At 39.3% G+C, this 16,888-nt stretch overlaps 1 protein-coding gene across 1 annotated transcript in view; it reads right to left on the bottom strand.

The window, feature by feature from the left end:
- Window positions 1-16,888, bottom strand: part of ric8a (ric8 guanine nucleotide exchange factor A) — a 257,931-nt gene that overhangs the window by 9,803 nt on the left and 231,240 nt on the right. The window contains exons 18-19 of the mRNA XM_090383331.1: window positions 10,379-10,461; window positions 8,335-8,488 (exon numbers count right to left, since the gene is read on the bottom strand). Coding sequence (XP_090239457.1) covers window positions 8,335-8,488; window positions 10,379-10,461 — 237 coding nt within the window. The remainder of the gene's footprint in view (window positions 1-8,334; window positions 8,489-10,378; window positions 10,462-16,888) is intronic.

Below are 16,888 nucleotides of genomic sequence, written 5' to 3'. Positions count from 1 at the left end.
GGGAGGAGGGGTTATGCTATTAGTTAAGAAATACATAAAATCCAAGGAAGTGAAGCCAGTGGACATCGCTGGACAGTGCAGTGTTGAGTCAGTTTTGTGTGACATAAGCATTGGGAGATCAAAATTGAGAGTAGGAGTTTGCTATAGGCCTAATGACTCTGATGAGTATAATAAGAAACTGTACAGGGAAATAGAGTGGGCCAGTAAATCAGAGAGTCTTATAATGGGAGATTTTAATTTCCCAGATATTGACTGGAATTTGTGGGTTGGTCACTCACGCACTAGCAAGGCTTTTGTGGATTTACTGGATGACTGTTTTCTAAATCAGCATGTTCGGGAGGCAACTAGAGGGAGGAATACTCTTGATTTGATTATCAGCAGTGATTCTTTAAGAATCTGCAGATAAATGAACCACTAGGTGGCAGTGATCACAGTGTGCTGAAGTGGGATTTACTCAAAGAGGTAACTACCATTAGGGGCAAAGGGAAGGGTTATTGCTTTCGTAAAGGCGACTATGATGGACTGAGACAGTATTTAAATTCTATACAGTGGGACCAACTGATGATGTTACCAACAGCAAATGCAATATGGGAAGCATTCAAAGAACTTATCTTGGAAGCTACTAGGCTTTACATACCAACTAAGAAATATTGTTCAAGGTTTAGGCCTAAATGGATGTCAGATGAACTGATGAGGCATTTGGCAGAGAAGAAACATGCATGGGATACATACAAATTAAAACATGACACAGAAGCCTATGATAGATACAAGTTGATCTGTAACCAAGTTACAAAGGAGGTTAGGCAGGAGAAGGCAGATTACGAGAAATCTTTGGCAAGGGATGCAAAGAAAAACAGCAAAGAGTTCTTTACTTATGTAAACTCTAGCAGGAAGGGGATGAATCAGATTGGTCCACTTGATATCGATGGGTCAACTGTTGATGATCCTGCTCAGGTAGCTAACAAACTAAATGAATATTTTGCATCCACATTCACACATGAGGAGTTATTTAGCGAGGGGAAAGCCAGAGGTGTATTCAACTCTAGCAGTAAGCTAGAGAATCTTGTAATAACTGAGAGTAAAGTGGAGGAGAAATTGTTGAAGATAAACACAAGGAAGGCACCCGGGGTGGATGGGATCTATCCAGTTATAATAAAGGAGGCAGCAAAGGAAGTAAGCAAACCCTTAGCCATAATTACGAGAGCTTCCTTGGACTCAAGGGAGGTACCCACAGACTGACACAAGTAATTATAGACCTGTGAGTTTAACTTCTGTTCCAGGAAAATTAATGGAGGCACTAGTTAAAGAAGCACTGCAGGATCATTTAGACAAGACTTCAGTTATAGCTCGGACACAGCATGGTTTTGTTAAGGGGAAGTCTTGCCTGACCAATTTGATTGGATACTATGATGCAGTCACAAAGGAACTGGATGCAGGGAATAACTTTGATATTATATACTTGGAGCTTAGAAAGGCTTTTGATACTGTTGCACATGGAAGACTGCTGCACAAATTGGAGCAGTGTGACATTGGAGGCAAATTGCTGCTGTGGATAAAGGGGCGGCTGAGGGGGAGAAGACAGAGAGTGGTAATCAATGGACACTGCTCGTCGTGGACTAATGTTATTAGTGGAGTCCCTCAGGGCTCAGTGTTGGGTCCATTATTGTTTTCTGTATTCATAAATGATATTGATGATGGTATATCAAGCTTAATGTCCAAGTTTGCAGACGATACAAAGGTAGGCAGGGTTGTCAAGGACACTACTGACACTATGCTGCTGCAACAGGATCTGGAAAGGTTGAGCAGATGGGCCGAGAGGTGGCAAATGAAGTTTAACATTGACAAATGTAAAGTACTACACATGGGAAACAGCAACCCCAGAGCAACGTATCAACTCTGTGGTACTACACTGACAGTGGTAGAGAATGAAAGGGACCTGGGGGTGGTTGTGCAGGCAGATATGAAGTTCTCTGAGCAGTGCAGACGGGCTGCAAGAGTAGCTCATGGTGTATTGTCAATGATATATAGGAATTTTTCTAGCAGGGATAAGGAGGTGATTATTCCCTTGTATAAGGCAATGGTCAGGCCACACCTAGAGTATAAAGGTCTGGAGGCCTCATTTCAAGAAGGATGGAGAGCTCCTGGAACGAGTACAGAGAAGGGTAACAAGATTAGTGAATGGAACAAAGGGGTGCTCTTACGAAGAAAGGCTTAAGTTTTGCAAATTACAGTGTCTGGAGTCTAGGCACCAGCGAGGTGATCTGATAGAGGTGTATAAAGCCTTGAATGGTTTGAGCATGCTCAATGCTGATGGGATTCTTCCTCTCGCTCAGAATAATCACCTGAGAGGGCATAAATTCAAATTGAGGAAAGACAGATGTAGGATAGACGTGCGGAAATTTGCCTTTAGCCAGCGAGTGGTTGGTTGGTGGAACAGACTTCCATCCCTTGTCGTGGAAGTTGACAGCCTAAATAAGTTTAAGGCTCAGCTGGACAGGTATTTTGAACGAACAGAGGGGTGAAGTGGAAGTGTTTTTTTTTTTTTTTTTTTGGCTGATGCTGCATAAGCTTGCTTTCTTGCATCAAATGCCTCTACTAATGCTAATTGGGAGTATAAGCATTAGCATAGGCATATGATGCAAGAAAGCACGTTAATTCAGAATCTTCCAAAAAAAAAAAAAAAAAAAACCCTTCCCATTTCACCTATTCGTTTGGCTCAAAACTTTGTTCAGTTCTTCCTTGTTAAGTGACTTTATTTAAGCTATCAATCGCCACAACACACGAGAGTTTGTTCCAGCATTCAACAACCTACTAGGTAAAAAAAAATTTCCGCACATCTATTCTACAATTGCCTTTCCTCAATTTTTATTTACTCCCCTCAAGTGCATAATCTGAGCAAGAGGAAAAATCCCATCAGCATTGAGCTTGCTCAAACCATTCACAGCCTTATACACCACAATGAGATCACCTTGCGAGTGCTAGTCTCCAGATGCTGCAATTTACAGAATTTAAGCCTTTCTTAGTAAGAGCAACCCTTTGTTCCTCTCACAAATCTTGTTGCCCTTCTCTGTACCCATTCCAGCAGCTCTACATCCTTCTTAACATGATACCTCCAGATTTGTATGCAGTACTCAAGGTGTCACAATAAATCCCTGCTAGCAAAGTTCTTATATAATCATTGACAAGACCCCTTGATCTGCTCTAGCAGCTTGTATGCACTGATCAGAAAACTTCATTCTCCACTACCCTGAGTGTAGTACCACACAGTTGGTACAATTCTCTGGGGTTACTGCTACCCATATGCAGTACTTGGTATTTGTCAATGTTAAACTTCAGTTGCCACTTCTAAGCCCATCTGCCCAAATTTTCTAGATCCTGTAGCAGTAGCATACTGTCATGAACAACCCTGCCAACCTTCGCATTATCTGCAAACCTGACATTAAGCCTGATATATCCTCATCAATATCACTGATAAATATAGAAAACAACAATGGGACCAATACTGAAACCCTGGACTCGCTAGTAACATTAGTACATGAAGAGCAGTGTCCATTGATTACCACTCTGTCTTCTCCCACTCGACCATCCCTTTTTCCATAGCAGTAACTTGCTCTTAATGCCATACTGCTCCAATGTATACAGCAGTCTTCCAGATGCAACTGTATGAAAAACTTTCCTGAAATCCAAGTACAGGTCGACCATCACTAATCCGGCAGCTAGTTTAAGAAAAAAATCCCAAGGGGGCAAAAAATATTTAGGAAATAATTTGATTAGCAATTCTAAAATAAATATTGTAATGTAAGTGTTGTCGTTTTTTCACTTAAAATATATATATATATATATAAAAAGGTCTTTTTTTTTTTATGTTGCATATATGCGGTCACATACGTGTGATGCTATTACGGCATACATATAAAGGTCGTTTGTGATTAGTTTATTGCGAGCGCTGCAAGAAAACTAATAACGATAAAATAAACCCTTGAACATTGCAATAAGTTTGTCAGTATTGTTAGATATTTTGTGAAAACAAATTCGTTAGTGCGCGGTGTTATCCATCATATTGTGTTGTGTTTTTTTGCAAGTTGTATAAGTGTTTTGAAAAAAAAAAATCTAAAAAGGAATGGCTAAAAGAAAATTACTAAAATAAGAGGAACTGAGAGAAATTGCTGGAATTTACAATTAAGCAGAGTTAAACTTCTCACAGATACACCACTGTCGAGTTTTTTCAGAAGTTCAACTTTATCTCTTAAGGACAATGTACGGTGTTCGCACTTTATATCATGATAGGCTCTTCCTTTATGCATTGGAACCATGGCTGCTGAGGCTAAATGTGAGCATGTTATAATAATACATGCAGAAAAACAAGTGGGAATGGCTTTCCAGTGTTTAAGAGTTCGTGCTAACAGCTGATGCTGCAATCAATCACAAAAACAGCAGTGGCAGGTCGGTGCGCCGGCCCGGAAAATTTGAAATTAAGTTTGCGGAAATTATGTCTGAAATTATTTATGTCAAATAATATTGATGATGGTATATCAAGCTTAATGTCCAAGGTTGCAGACGATACAAAGGTTGGCATGGTTGTTAAGGACACTACTGACACTATGCTGCTGCAACAGGATCTGGAAAGGTTGAGCAGATGGGCTGAGAGGTGGCAAATAAAGTTTAACATTGACAAATGTAAAGTACTACGTATGGGAAACAGCAACCCCCAGAGCAACGTATCAACTCTGTGGTACTACACTGACAGTCGTAGAGAATGAAAAGGACCTGGGGGTAATTGTGCAGGCAGATATGAAGTTCTCTGAGCAGTGCAGACAGGCTGCAAGAGTTGCTCATGGTGTCTTGTCAATGATATACAGGAATTTTTCTAGCACGAATAAGGAGGTGATTATTCCCTTGTATAAGGCAACGGTCAGGCCACACCTTGAGTACTGTATACAGGTCTGGAGATCTCATTTTAAGAAGGATGTAGAGCTGCTGGAATGTACAGAGAAAGGCAACAAGATTAGTGAACAGAACAAAGGCTTAAGTTTTGCAAATTACAGTGTCTGGAAACTAGGCACCGGCAAGGTGATCTGATAGAGGTGTATAAAGCCTTGAATGGTTTGAGCATGCTCAATGCTGATGGGATTCTTCCTCTTGCTCAGAATAATCACCTGAGAGGGCATAAATTCAAATTGAGGGAAGACAGATGTAGGACAGACTTCCATCCCTTGTTGTGGAAGTTGATAGCTTAAATAAATTTAAGGCTCAGCTGGACATGTATTTCGAACGAACGGAGGGGTGAAGTTGAATTTTTTTTTTGGCTGATGCTGCATAAGCTTGCTTTCTTGCATCATATGCCTCTACTAATGCTAATGCTAAGTAGTGAAGGGGGAGGCGGGGTTGGTGTGTTGTTCTTGTGGCTACTTAGCCGTGAGGCCCTTATGAAACCAAGGTTCCTCCTTTTGTCCACCCTTCACCATGTGGAGGTGCGCCAGGCAACATGGCATGATTTCTGGCTGAGCTGTCAGCAGGGTCACCTGAGCTTCCTGAAGGGGTCCATAAAAAAAAAAAAAAAATTTCAAGAATGAGTGAGTGCAGTAAAGAACAAGGGGCAGCAGAATGCAGGTAAAGAGAGGGGGACAGAGAAAAAAGGCATCCCCCTGCAGAAGAGATGGGAGGGGAACAAAGACAGAAGTTCTCTGCACCAGGGCAGCCTACCCACAACAGGAAAAGAGTAAAGAATGCAGGGTAAGGTACCCTGCAGAGTGAAGTTGCCAAAGCAGCCAATCCCACACCAGGAGAAACCAGCGTCAGAGGATTCAGACTATGCTGCTTGCCCTGCAGGCAAGGGCAAGCAGCACAGCCTGAAGACAGCAGGAATCATCCCACACATGGCCAGTGGTGGTAGCAGCAGAAGGGGCACACAAGCCCAGAGGTCATCCCATGCCAAGGATGGATGGTGTTAGCAAAAATCCAACACTGGAAGGATTAGTCTTGGCAGAATCCTACCTTGTGGGCTTACCCTCACCCATAGAAGTGTCCGTTGTATCCCTAAATGTCAGGGTTATGTAACCAGGGTCTACAGTGTGATTGATTAGTGTGTAAAAACGAAATGATTGCTTCTACTGACCATATAGATGGACTACTGATGGTTAGATAGTGGTCTGGTTGACATTCAAATTTGAATGAGGCCTAATTCTGGTGTTTTGCTGTCAGTTTTTAGACAATGACATCAAGCTGACACTCATCTCTCAAGTATTCCACTATTTCTTCTGTGGTTGTTTGGGGAGAGGGTCTTGAAATCTTTAGGCTACTCAACTTCCTAGTATACTGTATAGTTTGGAGTCATGATGTGTTTGACATTCCTGTATTAAAGGAGCTCTGCATGCTCTAGGCCTGGTGAGCAATGTGTGTTGGTTGATGGCTTGCTAAGGGGTGCAGCAGAGGGTCTTGTCGAAATCTAGACCCAGGTTTTGGACTGTGATTGTAGGTCTAGTCCGCTGAATTGAGTGATTAGGGTGTGAGCATGTTCACTAACTGGTTGTCTGAGAACTATGTAGCTATGATTTAGAGTATTCTGTTCAGGAGTAAAAAGGTGATTGTAACTGTGTGGCATCAGGCCACTGCAACTTGAAATTTATGGTCTTTCAACTAAAACACCAGCTTGACAATTTTCTTAGACATTCCTGTTCGTTGATGCATTCTTCTCTGGCCCCTCTTCCTTCCCAGTACTGATAAGTTTGCAAAATGGTTTTGCACCTGGCAACAGTTTCTGTGGGATTGTGTATGTCTCTCTTCTCTGCATCACATTTCTCTCTCTATATATATTTTGTATATGACATTTGAGGTGAAGATGTTCATAAGTACAGGATTGTTTGGGAACTTCCGTAGCTCACTCAGATTGAATAAATCTTTCATAATAAATGCTAAATCTTTAATTTTCCTCATTAAAAGGAGTTTATCTTTGATTTCTGCATTTTGTATCTTCAGGCAAGAATTCTCAGCTGCTATGGATGATAAGCTCTCACATATAGGCAGAATAACATTATTTTCTCCACTCCCTCCTTGAATTGGATGGATCGGAGACAGGGGCATGTTTAGGGGAGGAGAGGGGGCATATGCCCCCTAACCATGCATATAAGTGTTCATAGGTCAATCTCAAAAAAAAAAAAAAAAACACTCAAAAACCTGGTCGCCATCCCTCCCCCCTATGACGATATACCTAGATATGATGCAGCTCAGGGGCAATATTTTGTGTTATTTTCAGCATCAACAGACTCCTCCCTTGTGACTATGGAAGGAAGAAATGATCACATCTTCAAGCAGATTTCCATTCAAAGCCCCAGATGTAGTATGAGTCCCCACTGCTGATGCAGGACACTCCTCATGGATTTTTTCCATCTCTACATTTACTTGCCTATTACTTGATCAGCAAATCTAAACTGATATGCTGTTCAATGATTGCTAGACTGCTTGTGAAGTAGCCACATTCATTCCTATTTTCTGTATTATTTTATGCTTATTCTTATTTTTGCATTCCTTACATCTCCAGTTCTTCCTTGGGTTCCTTCTACTTTTTTTCCCCAGTAGATAGTAGGCACAGTCAGCAGAAACTTCTCAAGCAGCAGAGCACGCACTCTAATGGACCTTCAGCAATATCCCACGCAGAAAACAGATTTATTTGAGATGCCCCTTCCATTTTGTGATTAATGTTAATAATTAGTAAGTATTTAATAACTAATGAAGTAAATAAATGTTTAATAATGAATGGAAAAATTACCTCCCAAAAAAATCTCTTGCCCTTCAACCACAAACAAGCAATGATTTTGTAAAATTAGCTCTGCCTTGTAACCAACTTGTGCTAGTGCCTATTCCTTGAGGTTTACTTTGATGGACTTCCTTCATGCTTAGCTTGCTCATTCCTTCAGGCTGCTAACCTTGGAAGCATTAATGGCCAAAATGGAACCAACCCATTGATACAGAAAGCAAATAATCAAAAGTGCAAATGTATTTTAACCTGATAAAATTCATGGATTATTTTTGCATCACTGGATGGAATTCCACTTCAGCAATCCATTAATGTAAAATACACCAGAATTTACCTGTCACAGGACCATGGTAAACACAGAACATAAAAACAGTCAGCCAGCTAGAAGACTGTACCTTTCATGTGCGAGAGAGAGAGAGAGAGAGAGAGAGAGAGAGAGAGAGAGAGAGAGAGAGACCTTTTTTTCATGTTGAAAATATTTAATTGTATAAGGAGACTTTCGGATCCACTAATACAAAATTCATTGGATTGCTTCAAATAATAACAATAATAAAACGTTAATACAATTTCTAGTCATTTACCTGTCTTTATATTTAAGATATTCTTCAGTGTCACTGTCTTCACTCTCACTAGAATAATTCCCCGTCGTAGTCCTACTACCTCCATGCATCAAGCCTTTGTTTGCTAATAATCCTGCAGCATTGCCATATCCAGTGTACTTGATAAGCCGACCCACTAATACAAATAAAATTAACTATCACTAAATTTTAAATAATTTAAATATATAGAGTAAGCTAATACTTTTCAAAAGTCTGTGACCAAGTAAACTTACATTCTGTTTCAGGTTAAGTTGGGACCTAGTGCCACTAAGAAAGGTACAAGGTCTGGTCAAACAACGTATCATACACACTGCTTCTATACAGTCTACTTCCAATATAATAAAATATAAATCTATATTTATAGTAAAATAAATTTATGTTAAGTGATTAACTAATTTATCAATCAGCAGAAAATAATGATTAACTAATTTGTCAATCAGTAGAAAATATAACTGATATCAAGAAAATTGATAGAGCATAAATTTTAACACTGAACTTCAATGATGCATTGAAATATTTTCTTAATTAGCCGCTTCAGCTGAAATTTCAAAATTATTTGTTTATTTTATCTTTTTTGACATTTAAATCCAAAAAATTTTGACCTACTTCACGAGATTACACTTTTCCTTTTTATATATTTTGGAGAATATCTGAAAAATATATAATATTTTTAAATTTTAGAGATTTTTATTTTGTGAAGGACCCGAAAAAGAGCTTTCTTTAATATTATGAAATCCCATTATTTCTGCTAAGATTTTCAATATCAGCATTGTCAGAATCCTGAAAATTATGAATTATTCACTATCCGTCACATCACTGATCGTATGATCAATGTTTCACAGTTTCCATTTTCAGCAATTACAAGATTCGGGCATTTCTTCCCTTTTCTTCTGTAACATGCTCAATTGCTTTACTGGTTAACTTCTTGACTTCTTTTTATCCAGCAATGGTGGTGGTGTCAATTGTTACAAGTGGCATCTGACATGACAGATCCTAAATTATGTTTCTTATTTCTGAAAAAAGATTTTGGTTTTTTTGGCATTTACTTGTATTCACTGATGGCATATCCTTCCATATCAATGAATGTCAGCAGCTGATATGGGAATGCACTGATGAAACTGATATTATGTTCTCACTTATAAGTCATATAAACCAAATTTCAGAAAAGCTATACATTCTGTGACATGAAATCATCCTCCTGCATCCTCATGATGACAGGATTGTTAGTAACCTTAGGTATATGCTAGGTGCAGTTTAGCATCTCCACAATCAGCATACTGGAGGTGTGAACAAGCATAAGAAGGGATCAATGTGTGGCATTCACAAAAGAATGGCCGACCTCTGTGTCACCACGCAATACTAGGTGCAATATCACCACCTCGCTCAATATGAGGTAAAGGTTCAAGTAGTGAAACTGCTTGAAACCCAGTTCTTTTGGATGCAGAAAAAGCAACATTTGTGATGTACTTATTCCCAGGGATATAAAAAGTAAGGGTAATCCCAAAAAGAGATATGTAATCTTACTCTAGGTTTTCCAAACCACGACAAACAAATTAGCCTACAAACATACACTTATACAAAATATACAATGGCACAATGTGGTTTAAGTTGGTGATATGCCTAAATCCCCTACTACAACAACTTTAAGGCTGAAAAGCTGATACGATTTGTACTTTTCAAGACTGTTACAACTGAATATGCTTCATGGATGTGGTATATTCAGTCTCATAAATACTCTCCTTTTATGCCAAAAGTGCAGAAAAGGGACACCATTCATGGTAAGAGACTAGTTAGCATTGATTAGCTTTTTTAAAAATTATTACAATTCTGTAAAAAATAATGTGCTGGGCATTAAATTCTACACCCAACAATATAAAATACTGTCTAACTTTATCAGGTGAATGTTTTGAAAGGTGATGTGCCAATAACCTTTTTGAAGATCTGCTGCTCAGAATTATTAAAATAAGAATCCCGTGCTTTTTATATTCAAAATTAACTCCAGCAAATTATATCACATTACTCTTACCATTTTCTTTGCAGAGAACAAATAGAAAATCGGCAACAAGTTCCTTCACATCCATCAGAGGAGATGTCATTAATTTGACTAACCTAGAAATCAGAGTAAATGTGTTACATGAAATATGCCTTATATTAAAATTATAATTAATGAATATACCATAAGAAAAAAATCAGTAATTAAAAACTTTTATAAGTTTCTTTATTTCAGAGAATGCAAACCACATATGGCAAATAAATAAATGTGGAAGTCTGTTATATATATATCAAATACAGGATTGTTAAAATTAAAGTATCCCTATATAGAGGGCTCTGGAGCGAGTTCTAAGACTTGCACTGAAGAGAAATTTGGACAACAGGTACAATAAAGAATGCGCTTACCATTTATTGGAAAAAAAAAAAAAATGTTACAAAATTTGTCACTGTATGGCACGTAACTATCTTAGTTACAGTTATGCAAATAACTTAAGTTAATTGCCAGTAAGTTATTGCCACAGTGCCACTACTCAGCTCTACTGTACTGTATAAAAGCAAAGCAGTCTCTTCAAAATCATACAGTAGATGTTTGCCTGCACTACAGCAGCAATGCTAACAACGTTGCAGGAAAAGGCACTATTAGTTAAGCTGTACTATCAGAACAGGCCTCTGTAGCCGAGTGGTCAGGAGCGGGAGTGCAGTAGCACACTCTTTGAGTAGACTGGGGTTCAAACTGCTGAATACGGTCGATCTGGCAACCCGCACTGGACCAGCGTGGCAGACTGTGGTCCATTTCCCTCAGCATGAATTGTTGAGGAGGCTTCCATCCTGCAGTGGGTTGATAATGGCTGCACTTTACCTTTTTTTTATCAGAACAGCAACAATGCAGCTGTGGCTATCAGAGAATTTGGGCGTCAGATGTGCATAAGGCACAGACCTATGACTGTTTGTGCTGTCTGCAAAATAACTGCGAAATTTGAAACAACAGGACATCTTGGTGTTCAACCAGGTAGAGGTCGAAAATGAGTGAACTCCTCTCATGTTGAAGATGTGGCTATAGCTGTCATGGATTTATCAAGTCAATTTCCATGTGGTAGCGTAAGTGTGTCAGCCATTTCTCGTGAAGTGGACATGCCGTATTCCACTGTAAGGCTAGTAATGTGTCAGGTGTTGCAGACTATCCTTACAAAATGCACATGCTATAGCAGCTAAAGCATGGTGATGCAGATATTTGTTTCACATATGCACTTCAGTTTCTGGCACGAATGACAGTGGTTATCAATTGGCCATGGAACATCCTTTGGAGTGATGAAGCCCACTTCTGCTTAAATGGACAAGTGAATACACACAACCGTAGCATTTGGGCAACAGAAAACCCTTGAGTTATCCAAGAGGACCGTTGCATTCTCCAAAAGTGACAGTGTGGTGTGGATTTACGGTCACATTCATGATTGGGCCATATTTTTTTGAACATGTAACACGGACTGGACTCTCACCTGTTCCGTCACTGGGCAGAGATATTATGAAATGTTAGCAAATTTCACAATACCAGAGCTGCAACAACGTGGGTGCCTTCAGGATACCATATTCATGCAAGATGGGGCACCACCCCACATCCACCATTGTGTGCAAAGATTGCCAAGGCAACACTTTACAGAAGAAACAATGGGTCATCAGCCATTGTTTCCAGACATCTTGGCCACACCAATCACCAGACTTCATCCCATGCGACTTCTGGTTGTGGGGTTTTTTGAAGAACCAGGTGTATCAGGAATGATATCAAACTCTGGCAAATCTGAAGGACAGCATTAGACGTCATGTGCTGGCTATTCCAGTTGACAAGTTACGTTCTGTTGTAGAAAATGCTGTTCTTCGAATGGAAACTGTTGTTGACCAAAATGGAGGACACATTGAACAATTGTAGTGTGTTCAAGTGATTTGTATTGCCACAGCGTCATATAGTGACAAATTTTATAACTAATTTTTTCCCCTCCAATAAATGGTGAGCGCATTCATTATTTTACCTGTTCTCCAAATTTCTCTTCAGTACGAGCCTTAGAACTCACTCCAGAGCCCTCTACATAGGGATACTTTAATTTTAACAACCCTGTATATGGCAAACTTCCAGATTTTTCATGCTAATTTCCAGGTATCCAGAATCAAAATAAAATTTCATGTTCCCCAATCACTGTACAATGTCCTGCTCTAGAAGCAGGTAATTATTTTCTTTTTTTGTGACTTGTTTTGTGTATGGGATGTAAGCAGAATTCCATAAATCAAGTGTTAAAAACAAGTTGGTTTAAAACTTTAAGCAGATTGGCCTTAGGACACAGTTTACATCCCCTAAGGTCAAGTTTATGTTGGTCATTGATTAGCAATTTTAAGATATTACATGGCCATGTAGTATCTTAAACTGCCATAGTCCTCTTTCCTGAAATTAAACTGATGCCTTTAGCTTTAACCACTGAAATTTTTCTTGATTTTCAATTTAGAACTGCAGGAACACTGACTTTAATGGTTCCTACAATGTCATTTGGTTCGTCGGTAGCGATCAGGTTTAGAATATTGTTACCCCTAATGTTTTCTCTAAAATGATGATAGAACCAGAAATAAGAACCATCTAGTTTAAAAATTTTATTCATCCCCATGATGAGTTTCCTTCCCACATGCTTCAATCAAATTGAAATCACTTTAATAAGACATATAATGTATGTATGTATAGAGGCTCTCATCATGCTCTTTACAATCATTTGGTTTGCAGCATAATCCTCCCCACCACTCACATTTTACCTTTACTTCCAAACTACCCAACACCACAGAGATTCTATGCTGGAATGTGTAAGTTCTGAATTAGAGGAATTGGAGAAAGACTGGCATAATTAGACTGCTTTTGATAAGAAGCATACCCCCTCCCCCAAATCCTCCTATTTTTCCTTTCCTTCCTAAATACGCTATACATAGATACTATAGTAAAATTCAGTGTTCCCTATTTCGGGATGACACCAAGTTTCCATTAGCTCTATTATTTCTAGTAACCAGTAGATTGAATTCATTCATTTCATTGATGACATTATACAGTTAATGCCAAATGTTTTCATATAGTTTATTATTTGCAAATATTAACTTACAACATATAGTTTACTGATGCATCCCTTGAAGTTATTTAAGCTTCCCATTCAGTACATTTTGCTAATACTGGGTTTTGCAGCCACAAAAAAAAACTCTGAGATGACTGCCCCCCCTCCACTGAACCATTAAGGTTCTTCAATGATATTGGCAAAGACTTTTATACCCGCTGGATAAAAGCAAATTTCCGCACATCTGTTCTACAACTGTCTTTTCTCAATTTGAATCTATGCCCCCTCAGGTTCTTAATCTAAGCAAGAGGAAGAATCCCATCAGCATTTAGCTTGCTCAACCCATTCAAGGCCTTATACACCTCAATCAGATCACCTCGCAGGTGCCAGGCGCTGCAATTTGCAGAATTAAGCTTTTCTTGGTAAGAACGGCCTCTGTAACCGAGTGGTCAGGGGCGGGAGTACAGTAGCACAAGCTCTTTGAATAGACTGGGGTTCAAGCCCCTGACTGCTAAATACGGTCAATCTGCCAACCCACACTGGACCAGCGTGGCAGATTATAGTCCATTTCCCTGAGCATGAATTGTTGAGGAGGCTTCAATCCTGCAGTGGGTTGATAATGGCTGCAGTTTTTGGTAAGAGCACCCCTTTTGTTCCCCTTCTTTGTACTCGTTCTAGCAACTCTATATCCTTCCTAAAATGAGGCCTCCAGACCTGTACACAGTACTCTAGGTGTGGCCTGACCACTGCCTTGTACAATGGGATAATAACCTCCCTGTCCCTGCTAGCAAAATTCCTATATATATCACTGACAAGACTCCATGACCTGCTTTGGCACACCATCTGCACTGACCAGCAAACTTCACATTTGACTGCACAATTACCCCCAGGTCTTTTTCACTTTCCACTTCCCAGAGTGCAGTACCACACAGGTGGTACGTTTCTCTTCGGTTATTGCTACCTTTACCGTATGCAGTACTTTCCATTTGTAAATGTTAAACTTCAGTTGCCACTTCTCAGCCCATTTGCCCAACTTATCTAGATCCAGTTGGAATAGCATACTGTCTTTACTGTCATTAACAACCCTGCCAACCTTTGTATCATCTGCAAACTTGGATATTAATCCTGATATACCTTCATCAATATCATTGATGAATAAACAAAACAACAATGGGCCCAACACCAAACCCTGGAAACTCCACTAACAAGATTTGTCCAAGAAGAGCAGTGTCCATTCTCCCACTCAACCATCACTTTATCCATTGTAGCAACTTGTCCTTAATGCCATACCTCTCCAATTTGTACAGCAGCCTTCCATGTGCAACAGTATTAAAAGCTTTGTTGAAATCCAAGTATATGATATCAAAATTATTTGTGACATTCAGTTCCTTTCTGACCACATCATAGTATCCAATCAAATTCGTCAGACAAGACCTCCCTTTAATAAACCCATGTTGTGTCTTAACTGTTACTGCAGTCTTGTCTAGATGATCCTGCAATGCTTCTTTAACCAGTGACTCCATTATTTTCCCCAAAACACAAGTTAAACTAACAGATCTATAGTTACTTTTGGGATCTTTTGAACCCCCTTTGTCAATTGGTGATACATTTGCACACCTCCAGTCCATGGGGACCTCCCCTGAGTCCAAGGAAGCTCTCATAATTATGGCTAAGGGTGTGTGCTCACTTCCTTTTCTGCCTCCTTTAATATAACTGGATAGATCGCGTCCACCCCAGGTGCCTTCCTTATGTTTAACTTCAACAATTTCTCCTCCACTTTACTCTCAGTTATTACAAAATCACTTAGCTCCTTGTTAGAGTTTGATAAACTTCTGGCATTCCTCTCATTGAATAACTCCTTATGTGTGAATGTAGATGAAAAATACTCATTCAGCTATCTGAGCAGGTTCATCAATAGTCATCCCATCTATGTTAAGTGGTCCAATCTGATTCTTCCCTTTCCTTCTAGAGTTTACATAAGTAAAGAACTCTTTGCTGTTTTTCTTTGCCAAAGATTTCTCGTAATCTGCCTTCACCTGCCTAACCCCTTTTGTGACTTAACAGCATTAATTAACTTGCTGTATTTATTTTGTGGTTAAAGTGTTTCCTAAATTCAATTCTTTAACTTGGATGACAAAACCAAATTTTCCTTCCCTAAAATAAGTGTTAAAATTTTACAATCTCATTGTATTCAACCATTGGCATTCAAAAACTGATTCTTATAATGGAATATATGATAACAATGAAAGTAAAATGCATTCTCCAGCCAGACAGTGTACCCCATTTGTAAATGTATGGGTTTTGTTTTTACCTCCTTTAGTTAAAAGTGATATTTGGCTTAGTTATATAGTGAAATTTCAATTTCTGATGCTTTGGAACGAATTACCAAAAAAAAAAAAAAAAAGTGTTATTGGGTTCACATTTTATTTTCGTAATAACATTTATTCCTATGGGATGCAAAATACATTTCCATATTTTTATTCAGTTTCACTGGCCAGCAAAAACTTATGGAAAGTCAAATTTACGTAAGTCGGGGAGTGCCTATATTAGAATGGCTAAATGCCGAGAAGATTTTTCTTATCTGAACAAAAATAATAATAAATAAAATAAATGCAGACTCATTCCCACTGTTAAAAGTAATCATCACATGATGTAAGGATAAGTATACAAGGATGGCATCATTAATGCTGTGTGGCAAATTATTTTATTTATATTCCAAGGGTATTTTAGTTACACAAGTGCAGGACAGTTTCTGAAACTTTGTAATTTATTCCAGTAGAAACAATTTTAAAGAACAAACAGACTATACAACAAGCCACATCTTGGTCCTTGAGATTGTCACAGACATTCTCTCAGATATGCCAGACAAGCTGTTCTTGCTACCTGGGAGTCTAAAACGCTGATGAAACTGATATTCGGGTGACACTCAAGTCAAGTGGACCCAATTTCGGCGAAGTCCGGACGGTCTATGACAGCCAAATCCTCTGCTTGCACCTTCACGATGGTGGGACTGTTAGTAATCCTGGGTATAACCTTCATGCACAAGTACATGGTGGGTGACCACCCAGGTGTGAACCAACGTGAGCAGGGGTCGAGGTGTGGCGCCCACACCACATGGAGGAACGCCGCCCCTCTATGTTACCAGGCAGTACTAGGTGGTAGATGACTCTCATCAACTGGTGATATACCACCACTTTGCTTATTGGAGGCTTGAAGTGGTGGAACCCATGTTTAGTCTCTAGAGCTAAGTTCCGGCCAACCCTTCCCTATCTCTTCCATCATGCAGTATGATTGATGATTTTTGAGGTTATGATGAATGTCGTGGCGAGATCCAATATTCCTTACATTTCGAAGGTACAGCTCTAAAACGGTGTTCGCAGGCCAGCCGCTAGATAGTACACCGGACAATGCCCAAACCTATTGGTTTGGTCCGGTGTACTATCTAGCGGCCGACTGCATCACAGTAT

This window comes from Mastigoproctus giganteus, chromosome 10 (genome assembly GCF_048544385.1).
Source record: "Mastigoproctus giganteus isolate SK-2022 chromosome 10, ASM4854438v1, whole genome shotgun sequence".
NCBI classification, from domain to species: domain Eukaryota; kingdom Metazoa; phylum Arthropoda; class Arachnida; order Uropygi; family Thelyphonidae; genus Mastigoproctus; species Mastigoproctus giganteus.
Note: the sequence above shows the minus strand (reverse complement) of the source record. Positions and strands in the feature narration are given on the sequence as shown.